This window comes from Gobio gobio, assembly GCF_949357685.1.
Source record: "Gobio gobio genome assembly, chromosome: 10".
Lineage (NCBI taxonomy): Eukaryota > Metazoa > Chordata > Actinopteri > Cypriniformes > Gobionidae > Gobio > Gobio gobio.
This window is the reverse complement of record NC_137116.1, coordinates 29,213,138-29,233,231: the sequence shown is the minus strand read 5'-3', so window position 1 is coordinate 29,233,231 and position 20,094 is coordinate 29,213,138. Positions and strand designations below refer to the sequence as shown.

At 38.7% G+C, this 20,094-nt stretch overlaps 1 protein-coding gene across 1 annotated transcript in view; it reads left to right on the top strand.

The window, feature by feature from the left end:
* gpat2 (glycerol-3-phosphate acyltransferase 2, mitochondrial) overlaps nucleotides 1–20,094 on the top strand; it is a gene marked incomplete at its 5' end in the record, with an annotated part of 162,044 nt that overhangs the window by 96,571 nt on the left and 45,379 nt on the right. The window contains 3 exons of the mRNA XM_079826318.1: nucleotides 14,321–14,431; nucleotides 19,053–19,187; nucleotides 19,706–19,805. Of these exons, the coding sequence (XP_079682444.1) occupies nucleotides 14,321–14,431; nucleotides 19,053–19,187; nucleotides 19,706–19,805 (346 nt within the window). The remainder of the gene's footprint in view (nucleotides 1–14,320; nucleotides 14,432–19,052; nucleotides 19,188–19,705; nucleotides 19,806–20,094) is intronic.

The following is a 20,094-nucleotide window of genomic DNA, read 5'->3' as shown; positions in this document are numbered from 1 at the left end:
TTGAAGAAAATACGGTTAAATAATGCAGTTGTCAGTACACGTCAGGCTTTTCTTGCGATATTATTGCCGCCCGTCATGTGTACAAATAATTTTCATACATGAGAAGCGCTTTCAAACCCTGACACGCAAGTGGTTGCCGCGGACGCAGATAGATTAGGTCAGTTCTCTTGCACGGCTGCTTCACTAGCATCGTCTGCATCGGGAGTTAACGCAGTTTGAGCCAGCGGCTCGCATTGATAAGGCTCTGGGTCTCCACCCTCCTCCACTTCAGGTGAAGGTAGGAGAAATGACCGCTCTGTTGCAAAGCTGGCGTCACTCCAGTCATTCTCCATCTTTGCGACTCGCGAGTCTGACAGCTGTCAATCAATCCGTCACTGCGGGTCTCAGGTGCGCACCCTCCGCTCAGTTCCGCCCTCGGTTCGTCCCCTCTGTCTCCGCTGGGCTCTGCCCACTTTTCCAGCATTTTTCAAAATTTGCCAGTGGGTGGAGTTAAGCTCTGAGCAGGGGTTTAGTTACCCTTTAAATGCAAAACAGAAAAAAATGCAATTCATAAGCGCGTATTGAACCGTGAATGCCGTACCGAACGGTTCAATATTATATTAAGAATTGTGGCATCCCTAGTAGAGGTCTTATACCAGTTCTACCCACTTAATGGGTAGCTACCTCATTCAGTGGAACTCTACTTCAGCGATTAGCTACTATACTTAATCCTCTTGTCTGTTGCCTTCAAGAAACTCACTTTACTCCAAACAGCCCTAAAGTTTTAATGCTTATGGTCCAGTTAGACATGATATAATTCGTTGTCAGATTACAATAAGAAAAAAACTAAGAAATCACTGCAAAATTTGCAGTATCTGGATTTATTATTTATATGTATCTGTTTGAGTACAATTATTATTTTTTTAATTTTCTACAAACTACTGACAACATTTCTTCCAAATTTCAAATAAAAATATGGTAATTTAGAGCATCTATTTACAGAAATGACAACTGGTCAAAATTCCACGTTTTCAGACCTCAAATAATGCAAAGAAAACAAGTTTATATTCTATTTTAAACAACACAATACTAAATATAGCTGCAAGCAGCCATTAACGGGGCCAAGCGCAACAGAAGCAAACAAGGAAGATAGCAGCAGACCAACTGAAAAAATGAGTAAAGACATTTGAAGCAAAACCGTTAAAACACCACATTAAAACATTGAGTTGTTTTTTGCCAATGTCATGTTTTGTTCTATTATAGCGCCACCAAGAGGCACAATCCTACAATTTTTTTTATGTGTCATCGGAGTGAGCCCATAAATGTGTGTGTCAATTTTGGTGAAAATATCTCATTTCGTTTTGGAGTTATAGACATTTATATGAAAAAACATGTAAAAAATGACTGACACTTGACTTTGATTGGATTTTACTACCCCTTACTATCAATATTTTGACATATGGGCATTAATATATAGCTATCGACCTATGTTTTCGATTTTCTGGCGCTGGTTTCGTCTCAATCGGACTAGCGGTTTCGAAGATATCAGCTAATGTTTTTTAAGCGCTAAATTACCGCGCTGCACAAACCATATGCCAAAGCCTGGCAAATCTGGTATCGTTGGACTCGGCAAGGATTCAGGAGACAAAAAAAGTTAGTCCCATGAAAATAAGTCAACCCCACCCAAAGTTATAAGCGTTTGGAAAAAAAAAATTATCCACTAGGTGGCGCTGTTTCGAAACTTGCCAGGCTACTTCCGGTTCTCGTGCTGATGACCCATACCGAGTTTCGTAACAATCCGTTCATGCGTTCATAAAATACAGCATTTTAGTACATAATTCAAAATGGCCGACAGTCAAAATGGCCGATATGGTAAAATTGGATATCAGACGACTCGGCATGCCGTCCTGAATCTAACGAGACCACTTTTATGATTTTTGGACAAACAATTCAGAAGTTATAAGCAAAAATAGCCATTTTTCGTATCTCTGGACCAGTAGGTGGCGCTGCGCCGAAACGCTGCATGTTGCCTCAGGTCATGCTTGTGATGACTTGTACTAAGTTTGGTTTGAATACAATAAAGCGTTGCGGAGATATTGCCTTAAGTGTGTTTTTTCAAGCGTTACGTAAAATTTGTTTGCGTGTTTATCAAAAACGATTTAACGAATCAACTTGAATTCCATGTTTTTTTGTCAACCCTGTCTGGAGATGATCTGGTTCAATTTTCGTGAAAATAGGACCAACGGCCTAGGACGAGTTCGAAAAAGTTGGTTTTCGGTTAATTCAAAATGGCGGGAACATTGTAATGACGGAAATGACGTCATAGGGTGCGATCGAATTGGCTTGAACCAATGAATCGAAATAAAAAAAGATTTTGTTTCTAGCCCTTATGGTTCAAAAGTTATTAGCAAAAACATAAGTCAAACTTTGGACAGGTGGTGGCGCTAGAGAGATTGATTTAGAGACTCCAAAATTGGTGTGGGTACTATTGGTAATGACCTCTATCAGTGTACCAAATTTCCCGCAAACGGTTCTATGGGCTGCCATAGACTTCCATGGCGGAATAATAATAATAAGAAATCTAACGATTACAAGAGGGGCTTCGCACCTTCGGTGCTTGGCCCCTAATTAGAAAGAGTTCAGAAATCAATATTTGGAATAACCCTGATTTCACAGCTTTAATGCATCTTGGCATGCTCCCTATCACATTGCTGTTGGATAACTTGCCACTGGACCATCCATCTTCGTCTTGCTTACATTCCAGAAGTCTTCAGTGGGGTTCAGGTCTGGAGATTGTGATGGCCATGACAGGGTCTTGATCTGGTAGTCCTCCATGCAAACTTTGATTGGCCTGTCTGTGTGGATTGGAGCATTGTCCTGCATGGGGAAAATCCTTTGAGTTGGGGAACTTCAGAGCAGTAGGAAGCATGTTTTTTCTTCCAGGATAACCTTGTACAAAGCTTAAAACTGGACTCATCAGAGAAGATCAGAATCAGGCAGATCCGTCTTTGTGAAGACCGATCTGCCTGATTCTGATCTTCTCTGATGAGTCCAGTTTTCAGCTTTGCCCAACACCTGGTCCTCTAATGGTTAGACAGAGACCTGGAGATGCTTACAACCCACAGTCTCTCGCACCCACTATGTAATTGGGTGGAGGATTGGTGATTATCTGGTGGTTCTTCAGTAAGGCTAGAATCGGCCAGATACATCTTTGCGAAACATGCATAACTCAAGCCATGTACAAGTTTATCTGCTCTGACAATGTTCCTCAACTCGAAGGATTGTTTTTTCCTCACAGGACAATGCTCCAATCCACACAGCCAGGCCAATCAAGGTGTGGATGGAGGACCACCAGATCAAGACCCTGACATGGCAATCACAATCTCCAGGCCTGAACCCCACTTAAAACCCTAACCCTAACTGGAATGAACCATTAAATAAAGCCAAGGTGCTAGAATTGTTTCACCAGGAGTGGCATAAAGTTTTCCAACCAAATTCCAAGCATGCCAAGACTCATGAAAGCTATGATTTGGAAATCAGGCATATTCCACCAAAAATTTATTTCTGAGCTCTTTAAGTTAAAACATAATATTGTGTCGTTAAGAATGAATGTAAACTTGTTTTCTTTACATTATTCGAGGTCTGAAAACTTGAGCATTGAGCATTTTGCTCATTATTTTGACTAGTCTTCATTTTCTGCAAATACGTGCTCTAAATTAAACATTTTATTTGACATTTGGAAGAAATTATGTCTGTAGTTTGTAGAATAAATCAACAATGTTAATTTTACTCAAACGGATACATATAAATAATAAATCCAGAGAAACTGCTAATTTAGCTGTGATTTCTTTTCTTTTTTTTTCCAGTGCTGTATATACCTATATATTCTGATGTATCTGTGACACTTTAAGATTTAAACAAGCTTGATTAATTGCCACCCCCTTTCATTCTTAAGGGAGATTTTAATAGACGTAGTCCATTATGGGGAGAAAACTGCACAAAAATGAAGGGCAAAATACTTGACGATATACTTTCATTAGTAAAAATTATTTGTGCTGCCTCAATGATTGTTAAAATACTTGCACCCGGGACGTGGAACATATACTGACATTAAAGGAGTGGTTGATCAGCTTTTTTTCGAAGGCTTGATTGTGTTTATGGGGTGCACTGTAACATGGGTTCATGCTTAGTAAAAAAAAAAAACCTTTATTTTTCACATATTTTACCTTTATTCTACACTGACTGCTGTGTCCGTTCTTGTAAAAACGGCCAGATAGCTGCCCTCCCTCAGAAATAAGCAATGGGCTCAGATTGGTTAGCTAGCCCTGTAAGTTGTGATTCGCTAACTGCCTAGTGCTCGTTGTCCGGAAACGTCATGCCCCGTACCATTACGGGTAGTTGCATATACTCAGGTGTACTGTAATAAACAATGGCGTCAATATTGCCTTATCAATTTGATCCCAAATCAGACCCAGAGAAATTTAGTGAAGAGGATTGATCAGAACCTGTGCAAGAACAGCTGTTACAAGATGTTTCAAAATGGTACGTTTTAATTTTTTTGTAGTTGTCTCATACTTTGTAGATACACTGTTATTTGTAAATGCTGCTAATTTTAGCGTTTGATATATGGCTTTAGCCTTCTTAAAGCTTTAGTACAGCATAATACATGATTGCCTTGTAGCCTTTTTTCATATAATCATTCTAACAAATGTTACTACAGTTCTCGAAGGGATTATTTGATTACAGACTGGATCTATAGTGATCGCTACTGACTGTATAGCACTGTTAGTTTTGTCTTAATACAACGGATGTAGCCAAATATCTGTCGCCAGAACAATGAGACCATTACAAAGACTAATCATGAATTTATTACAGTGGCCATATCAAACACAGAACCATGTTTAGCGTGCCTGCATTTCCTCTGATCACTTAAACGCCAACAAACACCAACGTTCAAAGTTCACTAGTGGGATTAAAAAGAAGTTTGTAGGTGTTTGTCAGATAAATTTGAATTAGCAATTAGGTAACTGGCTAGCGGAGCCAAACAGCATTTGCCTTTGTTTACGTCCTTGCAACAGCAAAAAAAATAATGATAGAATCTATTCATGGAACACACAACAAAGAATAAAACATACTTATAGGTTGTGGCCCATAAACAAAAGCTTCTGCTTTTAAAGTGGGAACTGCAGACCTCCGTAAAATGTGCAGCACAGAGCTCATAATCAAAGCTCGTAGGTCTAACCCATGGTTCAACGATAAAAGGGTTATTGAAATACGGAAAAAAGCAGAAATAATTTTTAATAAACATCCAACAAAGTTGTAAGCACACAGAGTTGTTAATAACACTAGACAGATGTTTTTTTATGAAGTTTAACTGCAAACACACCAACCAAAATGATCTGGGAAATAATTTGAAAGATTGCACAACAAAGGAGGTGGATCACAAATACAACATATTAAACATTGAGAGTCTTTTTTAAGGACAAAACAAAAAATAGCAAATATGTACTGTTAGCAGTCTTTTTACACCTTATTAGAACAGGGTCAACCTAAAGGCTTGCTGACCTTTTAAAACAATACGAACACACCAAGAGCATAAATATCTGGACTTCTCCTCAAATAACATGGAACCGTATAATCAATTTTCAATATAGAACAGCTCTCAAGTGCTCTTTAATGCTCCCATAATACTTTAGTTGGTCCTGATGGGATTAACTGAGTTTTCTGAAGCATCTACTCCATGCTGTATTATTACTCTTTCTCCAAATTTTTAATACTATCTGGAGAACAGGAGATATACCACAATCTGGACGCCCATCCGCACGGCAACAGCACCTGGTGGCCGGAGAGCGCAAACCATGAAATAGGTTTTGCAATAGTTTTTAAAGGGGCTATATGCGTTTTTCTGAAATTTAAACTCGCGACTGACACCTGTGGCCAAAAAAAACAGAACTGCTCTCATTTTCTGCTCGCTCTCGCAGCGGTGGTGACGTCACATCCGCAGACAGCGCGGGAAAAGACGACCCGCCAGAAAATAGGAAAAATAGGATACAGGCTTATAGGTGCACCCACTGTGAGCGGACAAGGTGTCAGTATGCTCATCAGGAGATGTTTGAGTCATAAATGGTAAAATAAAAAGGCTATTGTTACGTTTATTTTGGGGGAAAAGTTGCATATAGCCCCTTTAAACTATACCACCACCATCACTGTGCAAACCACAAAAAAGGGGAATCTGGGAAAATGGCGACGGCATATACGCATGCATTGCGTGTTTAGCCTATAGGCAAGCGCTTTTGAATATGTATGAGTGCATATGTGTTTTTATTTATACAGAGGGGAAGTCAAGGAAAGGAGGCCTTAACAGGGGAGAGTCTAGTTGACACTGTCTCTGTCGACACTTCAGGGCTGCGTTGTGGTCATGTCTAGGATCTCCTCTGGATCCGGCAGACTACAGTAAACCTCGGGATAAACAGAGAGACTAACATTAGCATAGATGCCATTCTTTTTATCATGTAACGAGTATAAAAGTTGTGTTATGGAAAGTGTTAAGGAAAGTGTTCCCGATCACAGAATCATTTAACTAATTTAAATAATACAAATTGATAATGTTCTATGTGTATGCCATAGTAAAGAGATGTGGTTTTAGTCTGCTTCCTAACAATGCTTGGAAGACTGTATAAAAGTTAAGGTGCTAAATAGGAAAAGGATCGACCGCCAGCAATTGATTTTGATATTCTAGGTATTATCAACTAGCCAGAATTTTGAGACCGCAATAGACATGAGGGAGTATAATGTGTTAAGAGCTCGCTCAAGTACTGGGGAGCTAAACCATTTAGTTCTTTGTAAGTAATTAGCAAGATTTTAAAATGTATACAATGTTTAATAGGGAGCCAGTGTAGTGTTGACAGAACCGGGCTAATATTGTCATACTTTCTGTTTGATTCTTTGTTTCCATTTCTCCTCATGAGGCTGCGCGAGCCTCAACAGCGCAGTTACTGTCAGTTCATTACATTATGTATTATCCACTATCGATCACCACTTACACTAAATGAATGCAGAATCATTCTTGCATATTGGTGATTCCCTAGTTCATTTGTTGTTATTGATGTTTTAATCAGCTTGTCTGGTCGGGCATGTAAAATTCTCTTTCACTTGCCCCTTCAAAAAATCCATTTGTCCTGGACAAGCATTAAAGGGGTGGTAAAACACATTGTTTTGAAGGCTTGATTGTGTTTGTGGGGTGCACTGTAACATGTGTTCATGCTTCGTTTTTAAAAAAATTGCCTTATTTTTCATATATTTGACCTTTATTCTACACTGCTCTGTCCCTCCTTGTAAAACGGTCTGATGCTTTCCGGGTTGTATGAAGCCAGTCCCTCAAAAATACGCAATGGGCTCAGATTGGTTAGCTGGCCCAGTGTGTTGTGATTCGCTAACCGCAGTGTACGTTTGTCGGAAACGTCACGCCCTTTACCTTACGGTAGACTGTGCTTTGGTCAGTATTAGAAACGATGGCGTCAATAAAACCACACCAATCTGAGCCCGAATCAGACCCAGACATTAGTGAAGATGATCGAGCAGAACCTGTTCAGTCCTAATGAGTAAAGACTGCGGATCTATAGTGATCGCTACTGAATGGCACTGTTACTTTTGTATTTTTAGAACGATTATAGCCAAATATCTGTCGCAAGAACTATTAACCCAAAACACTAAACACTGGCTTTACTATAGTAGCCAAATCACACACAGAACCATGTTTAGCATGCCTGTAGATAAATAATACATAAAAGCTCTAATCAAAGAATCATTTACACTAATGCCAAGTTCGCTGTTGAGATTTTAACGTTAGTGTTTGTAACGATAGGTGTTCGTCGGATAACGTTAAGTATGAATAAGCAGTTAACAACTGACTGGTTTGCAGAACAGTGTTGTCATCTGTTTACTTCCTTGCTACAACCTATTACAGGAAAACACATCGATGAAAAATAAATCAGACTTACAGGTTGTGGCCCGTAAACAGCTTCTGTTTGTAAATCCAGCTTTCAGGTCAAGCCGTTGTGCATATCCTGCATTGAACTCGCGAACATTGTGAAAGTTTTCCTCCGTGAAATGTGCTGCGGGAGGGAGCCCCGCGCGCGTCGTGCATTCACACACTGGCAGTGTTTGTCTTATGCAGCTGACGTTGTGCAAATCCGGTGTTGAACTCGCAAACATTGTGAAAGTTTTCCTCCGTGAAAAACTGCTGCGGGAGGGAGCCCCGCGCGCGTCGTGCATTCACACACTGGCAGTGTTTGTCTTATGCAGCTGACGTTGTGCAAATCCGGTGTTGAACTCGCGAACATTGTGAAAGTTTTCCTCCGTGAGATGTGCTGCGGGAGCCCCGCACGTGCCTGTTCCCTTCTGTCTCATACACACGTGCATATAACATGTTGTATGTTAAACGCTCTGCAACGCACCCCCGTCCCTATGAAGGCGGAAAAAGCAAGTACCCCTGACCTGCAATCCGGATGAATATAACAGCGTTTCCTCGGCATCGCGGCAACAACACTCCAGCCTAACTATACCACAACAGCGTCGCGATACAAAATGCCCCCCCCCCCCCCCCCCTATTTAATATTCTCTGAGGAGGGGTTTATGTAAATATTGAGCCTGGTGATGTCACCAACCCTGGAGGAATGTGTGTAGTCGCCTACTGGCCGTTTGCTGTAGTTCTTAGAAATGGATTTCTTTAAAAGCAAATATCTCCCTTTGCTTTAAACTTTGAACGTTGTAACTTTGCAGATGTTGTTTATGCTAAAGCAGCAACATTACACGCTAGCTTAAGTTAGAATAGTGAAATCGTGGTTTACCACCCCTTTAATGTCGAGCCCTGAAACTGATCAGAAAATGTAATGAAACGTTGTAGAAATGTAGTGGAGTAGAAAGTATAATTGCTGCAAAATGTAACGAAGTAAAAGTGAAAAGTATGCGCTATTGATTCTACTTAAGTAAAGTACAGATACGTGAAAAATGTACTTAAGTCAAGTAAAGTATTTGTACTTGTTACATTCCACCACTGCAATCAGATATTAGCTGGCCATTGGAGACTCTAGAGCTGAACTTGCAGTTCATGGTGTTTCTCCATTGCGACCTCCACCAGCTTGTGGGGTATTGAGCCATAGGCATTGGTGAGGTCCAGCCACAGTACAGCCAGGTCCCCTCTGCCTTCTCTTGCTTCCCTGATGAGCTGGGTTACCACGCCCCTGTGTTCCAGACAACCGGGAACTCCTGGTATACCTCCCTCATTTGTAACAAGGGGATGGCTTTACAGCCTTGGCTAAATTAAGTATGCACAATACTAGATAATGATTTGAGATGTCATCACATTGCTGCATAATTTCAACGGCATCAATATTTATTCCATGTGATTAATATTAGGTCTAAAGTATGATTACGACAATGAGTGGGTCCTGACACGTGCCTAACGCCAATAGAGTTTAGAATGTCTCTAAATGCCAATCCCAATGCATCTTTTTCATTATCTACATGGATATTAAAATCACCAAAAATTAGGACTTTATCTGCAGCCAGTACTACCTCTGATATAAAATCAGAGTTTTAAGAGGAAACTCTTAACTAAGAACTTTGGTAACACTTTATTTTAAGGGTGCAGAATAATGCATTAGTTAAGCATTAATTAATGATTAACTTGTTCACAATTATGCATTAGTTAAGCATGAACACTAGTAATTAATGATTAACTTTACATTTTAAGGGTCCAGAATTATGCATTAGTTAAGCATAAACAAACTTGTAATTAATGATTGGCTTGTTCACAATTATGCATTAGTTAAGCATGGACACAATAGTAATTAATAATTAACTCAACATCTAGTAAGGCAAGGCACGTTTATTTATAGAACACATTTTATACACTATGGTAATTCAAAGTGCTTTACACAGAAAAGGGAATTAAAATAATCACACAATTAAAACATTTAAAAAGTTATAAAAGGAATTCAAAGAGTAGATAAACTTCTCATATGGTAAAACATTTCAGATTAATTTATGTATTTAATTAATTTCCGCACTTGCTCTGGGACTTCCCCATACTGGTTGTCTCTTTCTCTGTGGATATCTTTGAGCGCCTAAATAATTTGTCAAACGTGATCCGATCTTTCACCAAAAAACGGCCAGGCAGAGCTGGACTATTTCAGTCCATGCTCCGATTTATCATCCACGCAGTTTCAATTTCTCTTCCAGAAACTTCTTAACTGCGATGCATTTACCCATGTGATCTCAATTTCTCTTCCATAAACTTCTTAACTGCGCTGCATTTACCCACGTGATCTCATTTTAACTTCCAGAAACTTCTTAACTGCGATGCATTTACCCACGTGATCCCAATTTCTCTTCCAGAAACTTCTCAACCACGCTACATTACCACAGAGCCAGCCCAACCACTATGGTTTGTCCCACCTTTTTTTTCTTCAGAAATAAAATTGTAACCCAAAAAAAACAAGGTTAAATTGAAACATAAAATAAAGTTCAAGCACACTGTAAAAAAAAATCCTCGTAAAATTTACAGTAAAAAACCTGGCAGCTGTGGTTGCCAGAACTTTACCATAAAAAAAAATACGGTAGCAACATTTAAGGTTTTACAGGACAGCACTTAGTTTACTGTCTATTTTACAGTTCAGTATTACAGTTAATATTGTAATAATTTCTCATTATTTGGCTCAGTGGGAGCATATAGAGGTTGAATAGGAGTGGCACAAGAATTAAGCCTTGTGGGACTCCACATGTCATGGATGTCCATTCAGACTGATACTGCATACTCACCTATACTCACATAATAACCTCTCCCTTCTAAATATGATCTGAACCGTTTAAGGACCATCCCAGAAAGCCTACTATTGAGTTTCTGTACCAAATATTAAAGGGATGGTTCACCCAAAAATGAAAATTCTGTCATAATTTACTCACCATCAAGTTGTTCCAAACCTGTATTAGTTTCTTTTTTCTGCTAAACACAAAAGAAGATATTTAGAAGAATGTTTGTAAAAAAGCAGATAGAGCAACCATTGACTACCATAGTATTTTTCCCCCTACTATGGTAGTCAATGGTTGCTCTATCTGCTTGGTTTAGGGCTGGGCGATATATCGCATGACATTGTTAGGCGCATCTCGTCAGTAAAGCCGGTTCCTTGATTAGTAGTAAATCGCCATCACCTGCTTTCAGATAGAGCGGCATTTACTACACAGAGCCGTAGTTCACTGACAAGCTGAGCCATATCGCATTAATTATCACGGACGTATCGCCTGCGATGGCGATTTACTACTAATCAAGGAACCGGCTTTACTGACGAGATGCGCCTAACAATGTCATGCGATATATCTCCCAGCCCTAGCTTGGTTACAAAAATTTTTCAAAATATCTTCTTTTGTGTTCAGCAGAAAAAAAAGAAACTCATACAGGTTTGGAACAACTTGAGGGTGAGTAAATGATGACAGAATTTTCATTTTTGGGTGAACTATCCCTTTAAGTTCTGCTTTTCTGATGTATCAAATACTTATGTCATGCAATAAAATGCAAATTAATTACTTAAAAATCATACAAATGTGATTTTTTTATTTTTTTATTTTTGTTTTAGATTCCGTCACTCGCAGTTGAAGTGTACCTATGATAAAAATTACAGACCTCTACATGCTTTGTAAGTGGGCAAACCTGCAAAAACGACAGTGTATCAAATACTTGTTCTCCCCACTGTTAATGAATATCGGTGTGGTTATAGAAGAGGTAAAAGTACTTTAGATCATCTTAGAATGGAGTAATTTTTACGGGATACCTTTATCAAAAAATAACATGCTGTAGCTGTTTTCTTTGACCTGACAAAGGCTTATGATACCACTTATATGCGATATGGTATCCTTAAAGATCTGTATGAAATTGGACCTGAGGTAACTTGCCTGTATTGTTTTCTAACTTTTTATCAAATAGATGTTTCAGTTTTCAAGTTAGTACTAACCTATCAAAACCACATATTTAAGAAGTAGGGGTTCCCCAGGAAAGCATTTTATTTACTCTTTTCAGCATCAAAATAAATTGTATAGTTAAGCTTATAGATCCTCATATCTGTCAAAATCAAAATGGAGTGGAGTGGGTGGAGATTTCATTGTACTTCAGAGTAGTCAGATCCCGTTTAGATTATGGAAACATTCTATATGGCACAGCAAGGAAAACTAACATATGAATGCTGGATCCTATTATCAAGGGATGCGTCTGGTCTTATGAGCTTTTAGGACCTCTCCTGTTCAGAAAATCTCCAGAACCAAACTCCAAAAAAACCTTCACACTCACTGTCAAACTAAAAGCAAACTAAGTAATCTAAGACTAAAAGTAATCCAGCCTTCCTACTGATTCATATTAAGCCAGACCTGGGTATATTAGACGTTTTGGAATGAGGATGAAGCCTTACTTGGAGAACCTGAACTTTAATTTGGACATCTTGACTAATTTTTGCTCTATTTTTGACTGGGATCTGAAAAGGCCAAAATGTTTTATCAACCCTGAGTCAACACAAAAAAGACAACAACACCCTCATGAATATTGAAAGACATTTTTAGTTAAAATGTAATTTTCCTCTCCATACACCTCTATTCACAGATGGATCCAAAGCAGATAATCGTGTTTTGGCAGCGGCAATAATTAGAGACCAATATCATGGCATGCGAATCCGAGGACAAAGTTCTATATTTTCAGCTGAAGCTCATTCTTTACTCCTGGCTGTGGAAAATACAGAAACTGGTCAAGGATTATATTTCTTAATCTTCACCGACTCAAATTCCTGCCTTCAGGCACTTGAATCTATAAAGACTGATCATCCCATAATTATAAGTATATTAGCTAAAGTAGATCTTGTAGGCAAGAAAAACTTCAGTATCTTTTTCTGCTGGGTTCCAGGTCATATTGGTTTATCTGGGAATGAGAAAGCAGACACCACTGCAAAGGAGGCTCTCAACTTGAATATTTCAGTGTCAGATTACACCCTCTGATCTCAGACCAGTAATAAAATCTTATATTAATAACGTGGCAGAATGAAATGGCATGGATGCCACGGAAATAAGTTACATGAAATAAATTCTAGTATAAGAGTTTTTTTTTTAAATATTTTTTTTACTAATTAAATATTTTTTTTACTAGACATAGTTTAGGTCATACAAGACTTACAAATTGCTTTTTATTAAATGGTGAAGAACCGCCATTATGCCTTCCTTGTCAAACTACAATGACTGTAGGGGTGGGCGATATACCCATCTTTGCGAATATCCTTGAACATAAATTACGTGAACATAAACAGTTGAGAGAGCACATGTGAATCAGTAGGCTATATTAAATTAGTGCATTTTGTCTTAGTGACAGGAGCCTAATAAATCTACTGCTTTCTGTAATTTTAGTCAGACATTCTCATTGCGCTTGACTGAATCGCTTTTGTAACTTTAATTTAAATGTATATTTAATTAATTTATACAGTGAAGACTATGCAGTGTTTTTGTACATTGTATAACTTTATACAGTTTATGTAGTATTTTTATATAAGCCTTTCTAGTGCTTGGAAGTTTTTCAGGTAGGTCTAATTCAGTTGCGTCTTTGCTCTATTGTAGTTTTTTATCCAATTGCTTGTAATTAGTTTCTTTGTTCATATTTTACTAATTTATTTCACTAATTTACTTGTCTTCAGTGAGCCTAAAGGAACTGTATGTAAGAATGTATTTCAATTGATCATAAAATCGCCCTGATATGCACAAATGTCAGAGCATGTCAACTTCTAAAGGGCCACAAAACAGCTCAGACTACAGAGGGTTAAACTGTTGCTGATACATCCTGATGTGTGGTGATGCAGTCATTGTTTCCCTGAAAAGAAAGAGGGTTCTCATGAATTGGTGTTTCTAACTTCCTAGAAAACACTTTATTAGGCCAAATAAATGGGATTTGGCTCTCCTGCATCAAAACACACAGCGACTGACTCAGTGAGTACCCAGTTTGTCTTCTTTTCAATCACCCCTCACTTTAGAAAGTGTCAGAAGCCGAGCTCTGCAAATCCTGATGAAGCGTTTAATTTGTCTTGAATTAATAGGCCCAAATCAGAGCCTGCTCTTTCATTGGTTGAGCTAATTAACATTTTGGTGCTTGATTATGCTGAGAATATGATGTATTCACCTATTGCTGATTGGTCCGTGATTGTTTTCATTGTCTCAAGGTGAGTGAGACAATATCCATTTACACAAGGGCTCCTTTTTATTTTGCTAATCAGGTAAAAGAGAGCGGGCGTACTTGAGTGTTGTGTGTGTGTGTTTTCAGGTACCGTGGCTGGTTAGTAAGGAGAGTGTGCTGTTTGCTGTTTGTCTGGGGTCGTGAAGTTCACCCCAGCCCTGTTGGAGACCGACGGCATAGAGTCCACGGCAGCGAGAGGTGCGGCTCGCTCGAGCACTCTTCACTGATTAGATGACATGCCACGTGTAGCTAGAGAGAGAGAGAGAAAGGATGCGCAAAGCATTTGAGGATTGAGAGGCACTCCCGCGAGGCTCCCATTGAGATTTAATTCAGATGTCTTTTTCCTCTGTTAATATAGAAGATTGATAGACACTTAATCTGACATTACATTAGCTCGCATGCAGAGATGTGAAAGCCTACATATTTTCAATACCGACCAGTACAGGGGTTTTCAACCTTATAGACTCCAGAGAATATCAAACGATTCCCTTTGCGCGGGACCTTTCTAACATTGAAAAAAAAATATTTAGGCCTAATATTTGGATTTTTGTATTTAAATAGCATATATTTATAACCAAACAGATAAAATTGATGAATAACGGGTTAAATTGAATTTTCACATTTGACACTTGATTCTCAAGAATTTGAACAAATGCATTTTTTAAATAAGTTATTTAAAGGTCCCATATTGTCAAAACTGAAATTTGCTGGCTTTTTTCATGATAACTGAGGTCTAGGAGCTATGTAACTACCATATACGTTTCAAAACAGTCAATCCATTGTCAAATGCACACAGCCTGCATAAAGTAACTGTGCCTTTTCATGAGCCATTGTGACTTCCGTAAAAATGTGATGTCAGAACTACTCAGTCACCACCTTCATTCACCACCCTGAGCACAGCCCATCGCATCCATGCCACCCTCCTTTTGCCAAAACCCCAGACATCGCATCCATGCCATTGCTGAGCAACAACAACACAGAAATATGTTGAGAAAACGCTGTTCAGTCGATGGCTGTCAGGAAACTACATTGTTGCACAGGCTTCCGAACAACATTAAAGGGATAGTTTACCCAAAAATGAAAATTGTCATCATTTACTCACCATCAAGTTGTTCCAAACCTGTATGAGTTTCTTTGTTCTGCTGAACCCAAAAGAAGATATTTTGAAGAATGTTTATAACAAAGCAGATAGAGCAACCATTGACTACCATAGTATTTTCCCCCTACTATGGTAGTCAATGGTTGCTCTATCTGCTTGTTTTTACATTTATGGAGCCATGCCAGCATAATCTGAAATTATAGTTTGTAAACGGTTATGCAACGTTAACGTGTTCCTAACCCTAACCCCCCCCAAAAAAAAAAAAACATTACCGTTCTGAAACATCCTGTTGTAAGTGTGTTTGAGGAGGTGGTAGGTTGTCTCCTGTTGTCACCGATTCGGGGTCTGAGTTCGGCTCAAACATGTAAGGCCCTTCTGCTGAGACCATCATTACCGGTGTTTCTATTTACCTTACTTGAGTATCACCAAGCCACAGCAGGCTGCAGCATACAAAAGCAAGATTTCAAATAAGTTATAACCATAATTAAACAAAACTATACCTGTTCTGTCTCTATGCAGCATTTATTCTCTGGCTCTATAGGCATTAATGTCCGACTCCAGTTCGAACTGAACACCGCTACTGTTTCTGTTCTGACATTTTCATTCCGTGAGATGCAATTTTCCTGACACCATAGCACAATCTCTTGAAGCTCCTCTCTCTTTTTGAAAGGGGACTGGAGGCACCAGCTAATTTGCTTTTAATCGGGATACACACAAAAACAGTACGTTTTTGCCTTTAACATGCTGTAAAAATATGATCTGTGAACTTCACATACAATCTGGGGACATCAGAGACTTATTTTACATCTTGTAAAAAAGGGCATAATGGGTCCCCTTTAAATAAAATCGAACAGATGCAAATGCATACCTAATATGCTCCTTTTTACAAGATATAAAATAAGTCCCTGATGTCCCCAGAGGTTATATGTGAAGTTTTAGCTCAAAATACCCCACAGATCATCACAAATGATCTTGTGCCTCTGGCCTGCTTTCAAGAAGATGGCGGAGCTTCAAGAGCTCATGCTCGGGTGTCAGGACAATCTCACGCTCAGAAAGTCAGTAGCGGTGTTCAGTTCGAAACGGAGTCGGACAATGATGCCTACAGAGCCAGAGAATAAATGCTGCATGGAGAATAGAACAGGTATAGTTTAATTTAATTACGGTTATAACTTATGTTGTCATCTAGTTTTCATCCACTATTTGTACAAGCCTGTTGTAGAGGACTCTGTCCGAATGTTGGCCAAAACTTTTTTTTTGTTTATTGTACCTCACACAAAATGAAGCGTCTGTTTTCACTCCAGAAAATCACCATAAGAGTACTGAATACACAGTACAAGAAGTGTGCATCAAAGTCTCGTCCATAAACACTCTCTCAAACTTAGAGCATTGACCATGTGAACTCATTTGTATGTCACCATTTTAATCACCTTTCTGAACCTTCTTAACCCAGAAAAAAGAACGAGCAACGTGGTAGAAAATGTTAAATAAAGGTAATATCTTTTGTGAATATTTTAACTTTGACAGCCCTAAAAGTACATTTGGTGAAAGCTCTCTTTCTGGAGACTCGAAAAAGAGACGGACCCTAATTTGAAAGGTCGGTGGGTTGCCCTGTATACAGTTACAGTCACCTGACCCTTACTGGATGCGTTGCTGATAGGAGCATTTACATAAGATGCATTCTTGCATTCAAAAACAGTTCAACAGAGCACAGGGTTCCCACGCTTCTTGAAAGTACTTGAAAGTCCTTACATTTCAGACACATGGACTGGAAAGAACTTGAAAACAAACATAGGTCCTTGAAAGTGTTTGAATTAAGCATGAACTAGATTTTGTTAGAGTAGCATGGTGCTATTACAAATATTGGCCTTTATGCGCTGCCAAAGCCAGAACAAAACAGCGCTACTGATTGGGGAGGAAGCAGGAAAAACCTGAAATAATGCTTCATGAGTGAATGGATCGTGATGCCGTGCAGGCAGCTCTGTATAATAAGCACACGTGGAGCTTTTGAACTCCATTCTTGTTGAAAATATTTTTTTATGATTTAGGATGTTTCTATGAACACGGATCTCACCCTGTGCAGGTCTTAAAAAGGTCTTAAAAGGTCTTACAATATATTTAAAAAAATTTACCATGTACAGGTAATTATTAAATTATTAATCATATTTTAATGCCTAGCAATTAAAGGGTTAGTTCACCCAAAAAAGAAAATTCTGTCATTAATTACTTACCCTCATGTCGTTCGACACCCGTAAGACCTCCGTTCATCTTCGGAACAGAAATGAAGATATTTTAGTTGAAATCTGATGGCTCTGAAAGGCCTCCATTAGCACAATGGCACGGTTCACTCTCAAGACCCTTAAAAGGTACTAAAGACGTCGTTACAAAGTCCATCTCACTACAGTGGTTCTAAAATAACTTTATAAATCGGCGAGAATAGTTTTTGTGCGCAAAAAAACCCTAAATAACGACTTACATAGTGATGACGATTTCAAAACAAGGCATCATGAAGCTTCGAAGCGTTATGAATCAGTGAGTCGAATCAGCGGTTTGAATCGCCAAATTTCAGCAGTTTGGCGGTTTGACACGCGATCCGAATCATGATTCGGCTCATTGATTCATAACGCTTCATGATGCCTTGTTTTGAAATCGTCATCACTATGTAAGTCGTTATTTAGGGCTTTTTTGTGCACAAAAAATATTCTCGCCGATTTATAAAGTTATTGTAGAACCACTGTAGTGAGATGGACTTTGTAACGACGTCTTTAGTACCTTTTAAGGGTCTTGAGAGTGAACCGTGCCATTGTGCTAATGGAGGCCTTTCAGAGCCATCAGATTTCAACTAAAATATCTTCATTTCTGTTCCGAAGATGAACGGAGGTCTTACGGGTGTCGAACGACATGAGGGTAAGTAATTAATGACAGAATTTTCATTTTGGGGTGAACTAACCCTTTAACTCCATATCTTTTCATTTAATTCATGTATACAATATCATCTCTATATTTTGATGTTTTAATTAAGTAATGATTCATAAAAAAGAAAACTAAAACCAGTGAAATAAATGTTAAAAGCAGGAATAAGAGAGCCGCAAACTGTATCTCTCGTTAAAACTCGCTCCCTCTCTTGTACGCCCTACCAGCCTCTTTCTTCATTGAATTTTAAAAAGTCACATGCCCCTAAAATTTTATTTTAGTTGTCAGTGTATGCTTTAGCATTACTGCAGTCATGATAGACACAGTGTACGTAGGTCTTTGATATACTGTCCAGATTGGCAGGAACACACCCACCGTTATCGTATTTATTGTGCTTGATTTAAAATAGAAGGTGTTTTAAAAAGTCCTTGAATCTGGTGTTCATGAAAGAGTGGTAACCCTGAGAGCACTATTGGACAATTGTGTCCCACCCCTATTGGAATGCATTCATTTTAATGTTGCTGTTAAGCGTATGCCACATATACCAAGCTAACTTTTCTTTTTGCTTCTCACCTTGATCCAACCCTGCTACCACACCCTCCCTCCATCCAGCTAACCTAATTTGGGCCCGAACATTTAAATAACCTTTTATAGTCCCAAACAGCATTGGTGTGTTTTTTACTTCAGGCATAAGCGGTGTGTTTGCGTGGTATTTATGTGATGATCCATCACACAATATCCTCTTTGTTTTCTCTGCGGCCTGTTGTCCTGTGACTCTGTGTGTGTTTTTTGTTTTGTTTTTTTATCCAGAGTGAGGCAGGCTCTGGTTACGGCATGTTCCCCAGATGAGACCAAGGTGATGGAACTGGTGATGCCTGAGGTCAGAGGTTATTTAAGCAGACTTCTGGCCCTCACACAGACTTTCATCTCTCCCAGCCTACTCAGGTCTGAACGTAATTCTCATTCTAAAAAGAAAATCACTTTCATCCTTCTGCAATTCATTCATTCGGAGCTGCTTAATGTTTGAGGGGAAAAAATAACTCCTGGTAGGTTGCAAAAGTCCACATTGAAAAGCTGAGATTTAAAATAAAATTTTTGGATTTTGAAAAGTTTAAAGAATTGTCAAATGAAGACATTTTTAACCCCATGCATTTCTTGGTCACTAATCATATAAGCAAACGTGGGGCATTGGCCGTGTGAACTCATTTGTACTCATTAGGTATTTTTCAGCATTTCAAACATCTTCTGCAGTGTGACATGAATTTTTAAAAGCTCAGATATTCCATGTAGCATTTTAATTAATATGAGGTCATGAAAGCTGCTCTATATGATTCCAAAGAAGTTAAAACATATTATAGCTTTTAATGAAGGGCAGCATGACATTCTTAATAACTGTCAACTGTCCCTCTGCAGATAGACATTTTAATCTTTTTAAATCAAGGTCTCCCCAATCTCTCTTTCAGGATGGTGAGCTGGATGCTGCTGAAGTTCTTCAGTTTAATGTTCTGCAATGTACAGATCAACCTCAACCAGCTGGCAGCTTTACACCGTGCCACACGACTGGTAATATATCTAGCCTTTACAACCCCAATTCCAGAAAAGTTGGGACATTTTGTAAAATGTAAAAAAAAAAATTGACAACCTGTGATTTGTTAATTCTGTTTAATGTTTATTTAACTGATAAAAGTACAAAGAAAAGATTTCTAATATTTCCAACTTAATTGTGCTTTGTAAATATAAGCAAATTTTGATTTGATGTCTGCAACACACTCCAAAAAAGTTGGGACAGAGGCAAAATAAACGTGGAAATATCACAAAATATCCAAGTTAAAACGGTTTTGAAACAGTCCAC